General features: G+C 44.2%; 1 protein-coding gene across 1 annotated transcript in view; it reads right to left on the reverse strand.

The window, feature by feature from the left end:
• The window catches only part of VWA8 (von Willebrand factor A domain containing 8), a 181262-nt gene extending 169043 nt beyond the window's left edge, over positions 1-12219 (reverse strand). The window contains exons 1-2 of the mRNA XM_425624.8: positions 12054-12219; positions 2152-2229 (exon numbers count right to left, since the gene is read on the reverse strand). Of these exons, the coding sequence (XP_425624.5) occupies positions 2152-2229; positions 12054-12198 (223 nt within the window). The 5' untranslated portion in view covers positions 12199-12219. The remainder of the gene's footprint in view (positions 1-2151; positions 2230-12053) is intronic.
• Between the last annotated feature and the right edge of the window lie 616 nt (positions 12220-12835).

Raw genomic sequence — 12835 nt, forward strand, 5'->3', positions numbered from 1 at the left:
GTAACAACAAGGACCGACACATGGCATAGGACAGCTTTGGTAACTTCTATCACCTTGAAGGAAGATGTCACAGTGTCATGCATAATGGGGCATGGGAATTAAGCAGTCCATAATCCAGATGCTGAGCATCAGCCTGGCATACAAATCTGGCAGACCTCAGAACTAATGATTGGCCGAATGCAAACAAAATCTCCCTTTCGCTGTTCCTGTACATGTCTTGAAGGACAAGCAGATTGATACATGTTAATTTTTATGCATCTAATGTTTATATTATATGCAAAGAAGTTGTAGAAGTGTTTTATATCACAGAAGAATGGCTGCTTTTCAAAAAAGAGGAGGGTTAAGAAACTTATCTAAATATGGCAACTGTAACACAGGTCTACTATTGCACAGTTACTAAAAATAAGGAATGTCTGACAAACCAAAGTACTATTGCCTAAGAATGAAACAATATAAACCTTCACACAGCAGTTTCTGCCTTCTCCAATGCTATAACACACTTAGTGAGCACCTCTCACAGCAGTTACCTGCCATCTTGCCAGCTAGTCTACTACTACAGTGGCAAATCTACTCTTGGTATTACCAACACCACCTCAGTAAACCAAAAAGAACCACAGAAAGATTAAGGTTGGAAAAGACCTCTACGATCACCTAGTCCAACCATCAGACCATGGCCACCATTCCCACTAAACCATGTCCCCCAGTGCTGTATCTACATGCTTCTTGAAAACTTTCAGGGACAGCGACTTCACCACCTTCCTGAGCAGCCACTCATCAACACTCTCTAGGCCCAGGCCTCCAGCCAGTTTTCTACCCAGGTAAGAGTACAGTTGTCCAAGCCATGAGCTGCCAGCTTCTCCAGGAGAATAGTATGGGAGAGAGTCAAAGGCTTTAATATAGTCTATGTAGACAGTCATAGAAGGAGATAAGGTTGGCTAAGCAGGACCTGCCTTTCATGAACTCATGCTGGCTGGGCCTGATCTCCTGGCTGTACTGCACATGCCACATGACTGCACTCAAGATGATCCGCTCCATGACTCTCCCCAATACTGAGATTAGGGTGACAGGTCTACGGTTCCTCCAATCCTCTTTCTGACCCTTTCAGTCTCAAAATAACCTCTCATCCCACCCAAATAAATCTGCAGTTTTCTTGGTGTCTTCTTCAAAAATGCCATGGAAAGCAAATTCACTTGAAGTGAATGGCTACACTCATATTCCATCTGTAGGACCTTGCAAGCCTAGGGAGGACAGTTTTGGATATCCAGTAGCCCATATGGCTGTGTGGAAGCACTGAACATTCTGGATTCACAGGAAAGAATCGGCCTGTACTGCCCTAGGAAATGCCACAACCAAAGTGTGATTTCCTTGCTGATCCAAACGGAAAGGTTGGGAAGCACGTAGCCTCAACAAAGAGGAGGAAATATGGGTGGCTACGAATGTGTGGCATTTTTAATAAGGTACCAAAATGAAACGTGAATTAATTGTATATGTACATATGCACAGTGTTAATCTGCAGAGTTGGCAGTGACTTTGTTAAGTATCTGATAGTACTTTTTATCATCAGGCAATTGATTTCTCATTAACTTGAATTTTGAAAGTCTGCTTACAACAATAATATGATGACCTAGAAATAGTAAATAGCACAGTAGAAAAACCTCATACATCCGCCATACAGTAGAAAACTCCTAGGATATACTGCAATTGAATGATAAACAGCCACAGCTCTATGATCATAGAATCATAGAATCACCAAGGTTGGAAAAGACCCATAGGACCACCCAGTCCAACCATCCACCCATCACCAACAGTTCTCACTAAACCATGTCCTTCAACACAATGTCCAAACATTCAAACAATTTGAGCTTTATGAGTAGTAATTGATGGAGGAGTCAAAATATATAAACATAAATGAATCCTTTTACCTTCCTATTTATTATAGTGACAAGATACAGTCAAAGTTAGGAGATTCCTATACAATCTGCTGAACCTGAGGTATCTAAAAGAGCTCAGTAAAGAGAGCCGTCCCCAGTGTACGTGCTTTTTCAAAACATATCCTTAAATAATTTCAGTAAAATCAGTGGAGCAACTATAGCGAGTAAAGTTTTTAGAACAAAACCTCAATATCAATTCACAAGGAAAGCAGATTCTTACTGTAGTTCTGTGGAACAAGTTCTGGGTTCTTCGGTGTTTTGAGTTTAAAAGACACATCTCCAATAGTGACTGTATCACCTGAAAAAAAAAAAGAGAAAAGAAGTCATATATTTCCTATATACGTTTGATGTGTACAGTATGTTCATATTAAGTTCACATCACAGGCCTGCTGTGGTAATTGAGAGCCATTAGTTTACTAGTCAGGCTCTGCTGCTTTTCAGTAGGTCAGCTATCAGCAGAATTTATATCCAATTAATATTCTTCAACTTCTTCCTTTTATTTTTATAACCACAGCTTACTTCGTTGGGAGCTATGGAAGTCAAACTCACTACAGAACCTTGGTCCAGATACCATTGCTAGTTTCTTCAAATGAAATCCTTAGCTTGTTTGTCTGTAGAAACAGCAGTGAGAAATACTTGCAGGGATGATGATTTTCTCATTTTCAGGCAGTCTGAAATGGAGTCTCTTGGAGGTACAAAACATTATATTCATGCCAATGCACTCTACCTGCACTCTCCAGCTGTGCAGCTGAAGAATTTGGCAACTTTTCAAAGTTGGAAAGTCTCACACAGTTCTTGCTCTGGATTTCAGTAAAACTAAAGCACCTGACATGTAATTTACTGATTACTTCCTAGGACCTGCCTGTCTTGTCTGTCCGTCTGCATTGGCAGGCTTGAGTTAAATTGCAGGGCATGCCCTACGTACTTTCCCAATGAAATCAGAACTGAAATCTAACTTGAGCCAGGAGATGGGTAAGCACCAAGAAGGCAGTGGTCACACAGAAACACAGCACTACAGCCAAAACCTGTGAGGCCAAGAGAACAAGCTGCAGACTGCTAACAAACTCAAAGGGTATTTTTCTCATGACCATCTGGGCGACACACACAGAAATTCAGAAGTATTAAGACCACAGAGCTAAGTAAAATGATGTTTTTGCCATTATAGTTGCTGAAGATCATACCACCTTCACTGCCTAACAGAGTGTGGATGGAGAGGATTACAGTGATTGCCCCATGGTGCAGCACTCTGATTACACTACCTTTCCATGAACTGAGGCCAAGTTTTAGAACCATTTACGCTTGTGTTTGTCTGAGAAACGAGACATAGAAAAGACGTGGCCCGCAAACAAGATCCAACTCTAAAAACTGTTATATTGGCTCGCCTGACAGCATCCAGGGGGAAGTATAAGGAGTAAATGAGTTCAGAAGGCTGATGTTGGAACAGGAAAGGGGGACGCTAAAGAGGAAGCTTGTCCAAATTGACAAAGGCAATCAAAATGGCTCCCACACACACAGCAGCTCTCCTTTCATATTTTGCACTCCAATGTGGCCCATTACTGGCACACCCAGATGTAACTGCAGATCTCACAGGACTGAGAATTCAGAAATTCTGATGTTATTCAAACAAACTATAGGAAATGCTACACATTTAGAACTGGAATCACAGCATCTAGTGAAGAATCACCTACAGCAATGACCAGGAGGCAATGATGAAAGCCTTACAGATCATTTCCTTCCAAACTGAAGTGCTTAACAATTCCCTGAGCCTGGGATTCCCAGCCTCATGTATATATGCCCACTCTTGGGTCTTCATGATGCTCCTGAAGTACAAATTATCACCCCAAAACATTTTTCCTTAATATACTGGCAGCTGACATGTGATGATGGTTGCTCTTGCATTTTATGCAACAATACAGCACTTAAATGGCTTTCCAGAGAGTGGAAGACAACAGCAATACTGCTATACCAAAGGTGGCCAAGGGTTCATTCCTGGTCCTGAGGCCAAGTGTCACCAAGCAGCTCCCATTCTCCCTGCCTGGAGCTGAGCACCCTTCTCTTCCAGACTCATGCAGGAGCAAAGAAGTGCAATGGTCAAAAACAGCAGGGACTAAGCTAAATATTAAGCAGCCATCCAAGGCTTCAGCTCATTTTGTGGCCCTCCTTGAACTGCAGGACAAATGGTATTTGCAGTCTGCAAATCAGAGTACTATGCCCTCTTCAGCGTGATGTGTTCAGTCATTCCAAAAGTCCAGCAACAGTTCAGGAGTATTGTACCTGTTCTGAGAACAGTTACGTATTTTTAAATTAAAGAGCTGCCAAATAAAAAACACATCCACTTACAGCAGTAAGACACTGCAGGCTTTGACGCTCCCAGGATTTTGCCCACTTCTCTAAGTTTAAAACAAGAAGAACTATTTTACTACACAGCCGCTGTCTCCTGTTCCCTTTCCTCCGCAGTAGCTCCAACCACTCCTTCTCACTGGGGAACAGCTAAAGGGTTTACCAAAATGCCTCCAAGTTTATGAAAACATCCTGCAGGCCCACTGCTTCCTGCAAAAATTGACACCTCTCTCATTAGCTCAGCTAGGAAGAATTTGAACATTCTAAAAAGAGCAGGTTGCCTGATATATCCTTAGGAAACCACTGCCAGGTTGTTTTTTTTTTTCTCACCATTCCTCAGCCAACATGCAAAGAGACAGGAGTACATGACTAATTAGCTTCTAGCTGAAATCACCTCAGCTCAAGTTGTAAATACTCTTCCATGCATATACAGTCTTCCAAAACACAGTAGGGACAAGATGCCAGATGCTGAAACAACAAGGTGTCAGACTTCTTTAGCACGTTGGAATGATTATATCATCTACATAAGAATGCTCTAATTACCTATTTTATTGGCACTGAAAACCTCAGTTGATTTCCCAGAATCTAAAATTAAGAATGAAAATAAATTAAAAAAGAAAAAACTCCAAAAAGTAAGTTAATTTGTTCTAGGTAAAAAACAGAGAATGCATCTCTTCTGGCAGAATTTACTTCAAATCCTAAGATGCTAACACTTGATCTTACCATTTCCAAAATTCAGCAAGTATTCCAGCCATAAATTGGCCCTGTAAGGTAAGGCAGGAGGGAATTATATGAAAACGGTGGAGAGAGCTAAGCACACCAAATCCCTAACACAAGCTAAAGGCATTTGTCTTTTAGGTTTTGTTGCTGCCTGGAGACAAACATTGCCTCAAACTCCCATCTGTCCACAAAGCAAAAATATTAGCCATGTTTAATAGAACTACAAGCAATATCAAACCAAAACAGCACTGTCTGTTTTCCTAGCTAAATGAGCACAAGAGGGATTAGTACAGTAATCTTATCACACACTTCCACCTGGGCTATACTTTCTTGTCTAATTTGTTTCTCCTACATTCATTTAAAATCCCATGTTTGGTTATGCCATTTCCACTGCATTTCCAAACTCTCTGAGCAGAGTTGTCAGCCGAGATAGGCTCTCTCCAACATTACACCAGCTGGCAAGGAACTGACAACAGCCTGCCTGGTAGAAATGTGGTGTTAAATCAGTTGGGCTTGTCATTTGAGAACATGCATCCCCCAAAATTTTTCTCCACTGCAAATTATAGAATACTATATAAATACTACAGTTCACAAGCTACTGCTGTACTACCATGCAAGCTACTGCTGTACTACCATGCACAAAAGCTACAGAGGTGAAGAGGTGGAGATGTGCCCTGGTTTCTTCTCTATCACACAGAAAATAGCAGTGTTAGCTACCGTGGTCTTCAGGAAAAACAGTGGGATACAATCAGTGCCTGATGTACAAAGAGCTATGCCTGCTAACATCAAGCAGTCGCCAAATAAGCCAGAATCTAAAGGTAAGTGGGACATCCCATTCAAGGGCTGGTCAATATACAGAAGCAGCAGGTAGAGCCCCATGCGATACAGGTCAGAAATTCAGGGCACATAAATACAGTAACCCAATAACAGGAACTGGAAGAGACTCTCTAAAAAAGAGTTATGAAAACAGCCTCAACACATGCTGTGAACTCTTCCTAGAACATACGGCTTGGACAGATCTACAATGCTGTGAGACAGGAGTTTACATGTGCATATCCAGCTAGCCAGTAACCACAATACACTGAATCTGATGTACTCTCTTCTTCAGAGCCACACTGTAGATATGCATCATCTGCTTTTTCCCATAAAAAAAAGACAAGAGTTCTTCAGGTGAGCAGGCCTATGTCTCCCACTCAATGCAGCTCTTGCTCCAAACCCTGCCATGTAGCTGGAGGCTGGCCAAGAGTTTTGGTAGAGCACCACTGATGAATGCCCTGTACTTTTTATCCTCCATGGCTCCTCCTACTGACTGCAGCCAGGCACAGAAAAGCAGAATCACAAAATCATGGAACACACCATATTGGAAAGGATCCCAAAAGATGGTTGAATCCAACTCTTGACTCCACCCAAAATTCTTTATCTGAGAGTGTTGCCCAGATACTCCTTGATCTCTGGCAGCTCGGGGCTGTGCCCGCTGCCCTGGGCAGGCTGTTCCATGACCACCACCCTCTAGTGAAGAACCTTTCCTTAAAGCCCAACCTGACCCTCCCCAACAAAGCTCCATGCCGTTCCCTCAGGCCCTGTCACCGTCACAGAGAGCAGAGCTCAACGCTGCCCCTCCGCTCCCTGTGAGGAGTTGCAGCTGCCATCAGGCCTCCCGTCAGCCTCCTCCACACTGAATAAACCATGAACATTCACATCTCCTCGTATGTCCTGCGTTGTAGACCCTTCACTATACTTATTGCCCTCTTTCAGACACTCTCTAATGGTTTTATGTCGTTCTTATGTTGTGGCACACAGTGCTGGAGGTGATGCCACACAGCACAGAGCAGAACACACAATCCCTCCCCTCACCCTATGGCAGTGCTGGGCCTGCTGCACCCCAGGGCACAGTTGTCCCTTTTGGCTGCCAAGGCCACTATTCTGGTCAAAAAAAAGCTTAAATGGTAACACTAGCTTCACTAGTATCAACGGTCCCTCTTCTCCCCTCCTCTTCACAAGACAAGGAACTTTGTCTACTCACACTGTTTTTTTTTCTATATGTTGAGAAGAAAAAGATATTACTCTTTAATTGAAGTTATTTACAGCAACGCCAGTCATATCAGAAGAGAAACTGACTGCATCTCAATTACTATTTAACAACAAGAAGGAAAATAATAAATAGACCTTTCAAATGTACTAAATACAGAAACTCACAGCAAAGGAGAACACCCTACACAGCTGTATACACGTGTTAAGCTTTTGGATAAGAGTTCTGCACAAAACAGTTCCAACTTCTTGGGAAAACCTTTCTGTTATCAGGGATTTTGCGTGATGCTACAATGAAGCTTGAGGAATGCTGAGTTTTTAGGCAGCTAAGATGATTGCCTTTTGGCCTCTTTAGTCCTGAACATATGTGAGATTACCACACTCTAACAGCGGTCTTAACGTATTACACATTGACTTGTACGCAGACCATCCATCTGGTCTCAAAAGCCAAAAACAGCAAAAGCATATTAAAACCGTGAAGGTGCTAAGCTCCACTAACATTAATTTTTGTGGGATTAGGTCACATCTGTTAGAATAAAAAAGTTTGATTTCTGAATTATGTTCAACTGCAAGCTTCCAGGTTTTAATTTGAATACATTGTGAAGGAAAAAAGAGAGGAAGAAAGAAAAAAAAAAATAAGCTTTCAACTGATATTTATCCAGCATCTGTGCATGAGGGTGCACTGAACGGTGCTGGCCCTCATCCCTGAAGGCCCACCTTTTTTCTTTAAGAAACAGAAATGATGCTTTCGAATTCTTTTTCCTCAACTTCTGTGAATACATTATTCAGTTTTTAGAATGCCTAATGCTACGATGCTCTCACATACAGCCCAAATACAGATCTCAGAATAAGTCCTAGTAACTTGCTTACCGTGTCAGAAAAATGCTAAACTACATGCTAAAATCAATTATCAAACCATCTTAGAAATACTTAGAACCAAGAGTGGCTGGAAGGCACTCTAAATATAATCTGCTCCAGCTTCCCGCTCAACTTCAGCTTATAACCAAGGCTAGATCACACCACCCAAGGCCCTGTCTCTGTCTCAGAAACCCTCAAGGATGGAGATTCCACAATCTCTCCACTTAACCTCTTGCCCTGTTGCACTGCTCTGCCAGTGAAAAGGTTTGTCCTGTTGTCCAGCTTGAACCTCACAAGCCTCAATCAATGAGCACTGCCTCTTGCTATGTTATTTGTCACTATTAGGTAGTTAGACTTCATCTTTGTCACTATAACTGCAAGTTGCAAGTAGACTTCTCCTCTCTTCTCCCCTCCCTTCCTTGCAAGACTACCAAAGCCAGCTCCCTCAGCTTCTACTCACCATCTGGTGCTCTAGGTCCCTAACCATTTTGACAGCCCTCAAGCAGACTTCATCAGTTTCTCAGTATTGCCCTAGAAAGGGAACCCACAACTGGATGCAGCATTCCAGGTGGAACCTCAGCAGAGCATTCTAGAGATGAATCCTCCCTTGCTCCTCCTGATCTAGCCAAGCCTGTAGTTTGCTTTACGCTATGAGGGCAATGTTGGCTGACATTCAACCACGCATCCACCACAACCCTTCAATCTTTTCAGCAAAGCCGCTCCTCAGCCAGTCCCTTCCCAGCCTGTAGAGCTATAACAGTAAAACTGAAGTAGAACTGGCGGAACTTCACACTACTCCTTGAACTTTTTAAGGTTTCTCTGGACCCAAACCTCAAATTTATTAAGGCCTTTCCGGACTTAAGACATGCAGTTGACAGAGCACAGCGATTTTGTCCCTACATAGCAAACAGTACTTCTACAGTCCTCTTCTGTTGCCTGTCCTTATTTCAGTTCTGTACGCTCCTTTTTCGTGTTTTAGTTCATTAAGAGGATTTCTGCTTGACCAAGCAGGCCTCCTATTGAAACACTAAATAAGTGTTTCCTATTTGGGATATATCCTATACCACAGGATCATTTGTTCTTGAGCTGCCTTTAAGTTTTCTTTAAAAACGGTCACTTGTTTGTTATCCAAGGGATCCCACCTCCCAGTCTCATGAAAAAGCAGAAGTCTGTGCTCTCCAAGTCTAGAATCTGAATTCTGCTGCTCACCTTCCCAGCCCTCCTCCGGTTTCTGAGCTCAACCATTTTATGGTCACAGAGATACAGGCTACCATCTATAACCAAATCAGTCAGTTCTTCTCTACTTGTGAGCAGCAGATGAAGTGTTACCCTTGGCTAGGCTCTCTGGCATTTACACTGCAAAACTGTTACCAGCACTGTCTAGAAATTACTAAGAACTCATGCAAATACCAGACTGCCCTCCCAGCAGATGTCTGGATGGTTGAAATCCCCCATGAGCAAGAGGGCCCAGGAGTGGGAAGCTTCAGCTAGCTCTCTGTATAAAGCAGCATCCATTCCCTCCTCTTAGTCATACGATAACAGATGCTCACTGCATCCCCAGGGTTCCCTTCCAAATCTTACTGGTATGGTTGCTACTTACATGAACACCAGCTCACAATGTTTTAAAACTATACGAAGATTCTTAAAGTACAGTTTGCTCAGTTCAGAAAAGCCAGGCTATCAAACTAATCTAAACAAAGCTCAGATATCAAGTGCATTAGTTAAATGTCAACACCGTGTTTCAATTAAGAAAATCTATGACTTAAAATAAATACTGAGTTGTTTTGAAAAGTTCTTAGTTACTGAAAAGATAACAAAACAGATGAAACAGCCTTCAAAATTCACTGTGGCATCTTCTATGCAACCATTATGAGCTTGTTAAGCAGGTTTTACTTCAGCCTTATCGATTACAATGGGCAAGGCTTGCAAAACTCATCAACAGGTGCCTTGACTGTAACAGTTGTTAAACAGGAAAACTTAAATTTTGAACAACAGCCAAACGTAAAAACTTGGAAGCTATTTACTGACATTTACTCATGGGAACAACTGTGAAACCCTACTGAAGACCACAAATACTCAGAAGCTTATCTGCCTGACAGCTCATCCTTTTCTTCCAGCTGTATCAGCACATCTAATAAAAGACACCACTTTTTTTGCCACTTTCCTTTCTTAAATGTTAGAATAATTTTAAATAACTTGGAAATAACTCCACACACTTCCAGGGGTAATTGGCTTTGAAAGTTCCCATCTACTTTTTCTGCCTTCTCAGCTGTGCTGATGCAACAAGCATAAGGCCTTGCAGTCAATTAGATCACTGGAATAATTGCAGCCATCATAAAGCCCATAAATACAATTACGAATGCAACCAACAACAGCGTGAACACTGCCTTTCAGATTTCTCTCAAACTTTACCACTGAATAGATCTAGCAGTTCTTCTGCGGCCTTCTGTGCACCAGCAAGACAAATCTGCTTTATAAAGACAGGGTTAAAATTGCTGAGCACGACTCTTTCACATAAAACAGAACAAAACAGACAACAGTTCCTCCCTTACGCTTAAAAACTACCATCACAGAGAGTAAATCAGAACTGGCAGGGATGTCAGATCCAAATTACTGCGTACTCTACAATTTGCTCTTTGCCTGACTGTTAACAGCTTCCAGCCCTTACAGAAATAGTTCCTTTTTCAGTAGCAAAGAGACATGCAACGTCAAGGCTTGCTATTAGTGCAGCCCCACAGAAATAACAGAAACCCACATTGCATACAGAAGTTCAGATCACCTCTTCATATCTCAGTAACCCCAGAGGAGCAGCAGGGCCTGCAAGATGACAGGCAAGCATATTTAAAATAAAATAAAATAAAATAAAATAAAATAAAATAAAATAAAATAAAATGGAAAAAAAAAAGAAGAAAAAAAAAACCCAGAAAATGAAGAATAAACAGCATCAGCACCTGGGAGAGCAAATAATCCCGATATCATCCATTTTCCTGTCTCCAACAGCTACGAGATTGCCTAGAGATTCAAGGCAACAGATTTAAATCTTCCCACCAAAACCATTATTAATTGTAACTGGGAATACTTTTATCATTCATACGCATATACAGCATACTCACATTCAGTTACATCCCATAACACTGAATTTTAGTAAGTACTTTCAGTAATTCTGCTTTCGATGCTGCTCCATTTCACTGGACTTCTCCTTGTCCATGAGGTCAGTCATCACAACTGACCTACCATCTTCAGGCACTTGTTTCCACAAACTGTTACTTTGTTCCTTTTTATTCCTGGTTTAAAAATAAATAATCCTAGCTTTCTTTCGGCATTTTTTTAAAGCTAAATGGTTTTTTTTATTATTATTATTCAAGAATTCTTTCAAGAATTTTACAGTTACCTATTCTTCGAAGCCTCCTTGTGAAGGAAGCAAATACACGCATCAGACACGAAGTCAACCAATACACAAAGTCGAACAACAGAAATGGGGGTAAACAGCACTAAAGGGGCGTTCAGAAAGCACCCCTCACCAGAATCCCTTGGCAGTACTCTGTTTCCTTAATTCACAGCTGCTCATCATAGACTCTATGTTTAGCAGTTTGATGCTTCTGGCTTTCGTCCCAAGGAGTGCCAGCTACCATGGGCATATGTCACCACTTCTAAGAGGCAGTTCTGCTCCGCTCAGGCCCAAAGGGCATCAGAGGACACTCTGGGGCAGCCCGGGTCATCTTCCCAGCACACACACGCTCAAGGTCAGCCCCACGCTCACTGCTACCGCTGATGGGAATCCCTTTTTGCACCACCCGCCTTGGCAGCCCCGACAGCAGCCGCACAGCACAGAAACGGTGGCTCTGTAAGAACTAACTTGGCTGAGGGGAGCGATGCTCACAGGCAGGGGCTGCGACTCTGTGGGTGAGACGTTTTGGAAGAGAACACCGAGCTAAGGCTCTGCCCTTCATCTCACGCAGCACCCAGTAGCTTAAGGGCAAGAAGGGCCCGTAACACAGCTGGGACAGCCGTGGGCCTAAGGAGCCACCAGCAGCCTCCGGGGCTCCCCGCGGCTCGGGGCTGAGCACTGCGGGGCTGCTCCCTGCTCACACGCACGGAGGAGCCCGGCAGCACCGCGCCCGGCACGAGGGGAAGGCCGACGGGAGCCGGGGACGTGTGGCGGTGGGGGGTGGTTACCTGAGCCGTGCAGCGACCGCACCTCCAGGCGGCCGGGCCGAGCCGCGGCCGGTCCGCCGGCCAGCACCTGCCGCAGGAGCAGGCGGACCCTGCGTGCAGCCGGAGCTCCGGCCCCGCCGCTCAGGCACAGCACCCGCGACTGCATGGCCGCGGGCAGCGCCGGGCCGAGGCGGGGAAGGGAAGCGCTGCCGTACAAAGTCCCACCGGAAACTGCAGCCGGGCCGAGCGGCGGCCGGGGCGGGCAGAGCCTGCGGGGAGCTGAGCGGCCGGGGAGCTCCGCGATCACCGTCCTTCCCCTCCCCTCAGTACGGCTGAGGCTGGCAGGGCCTCTGGGTCCCTCCGCTCCAGCCCCTGCCCGAGCAGGGACACCCAGAGCAGGTTGATCGGGGCCATATCCAGGCGGCTCTGGGAGATCCCCAAGGAGGAGACCCCACAGCTTCTGGGCAGCCTGTGTCAGTGCTCCGTCACTGCACAGCACAGAAGGGCTCCTGGTGTTCAGAGGGAACCTCCTGTGCTCCAGCTTGTGCCCATGGCCTCTGGTCCTGGCACCGGGCACCACTGACAGAGCCTGGCTGCAACCTCTGGCATCCTCCCTCAGGCGCTTATGGGCATTGATGAGATCCCCCTGAGCCTCCTCCAGCCGAGCAGCCCTGGCTCTCTCAGCCTCTCATCATATTTGAGGTGTATTCACTTCTCCATGTCCCATTGGAAGGGGACTTCTTTTAAGAGGCCTAAATCTTCCTGTGTGTAAAAACTCAGAACACGGAACTACAGTCCATAAA

This window comes from Gallus gallus, chromosome 1 (genome assembly GCF_016699485.2).
Source record: "Gallus gallus isolate bGalGal1 chromosome 1, bGalGal1.mat.broiler.GRCg7b, whole genome shotgun sequence".
NCBI lineage: Eukaryota > Metazoa > Chordata > Aves > Galliformes > Phasianidae > Gallus > Gallus gallus.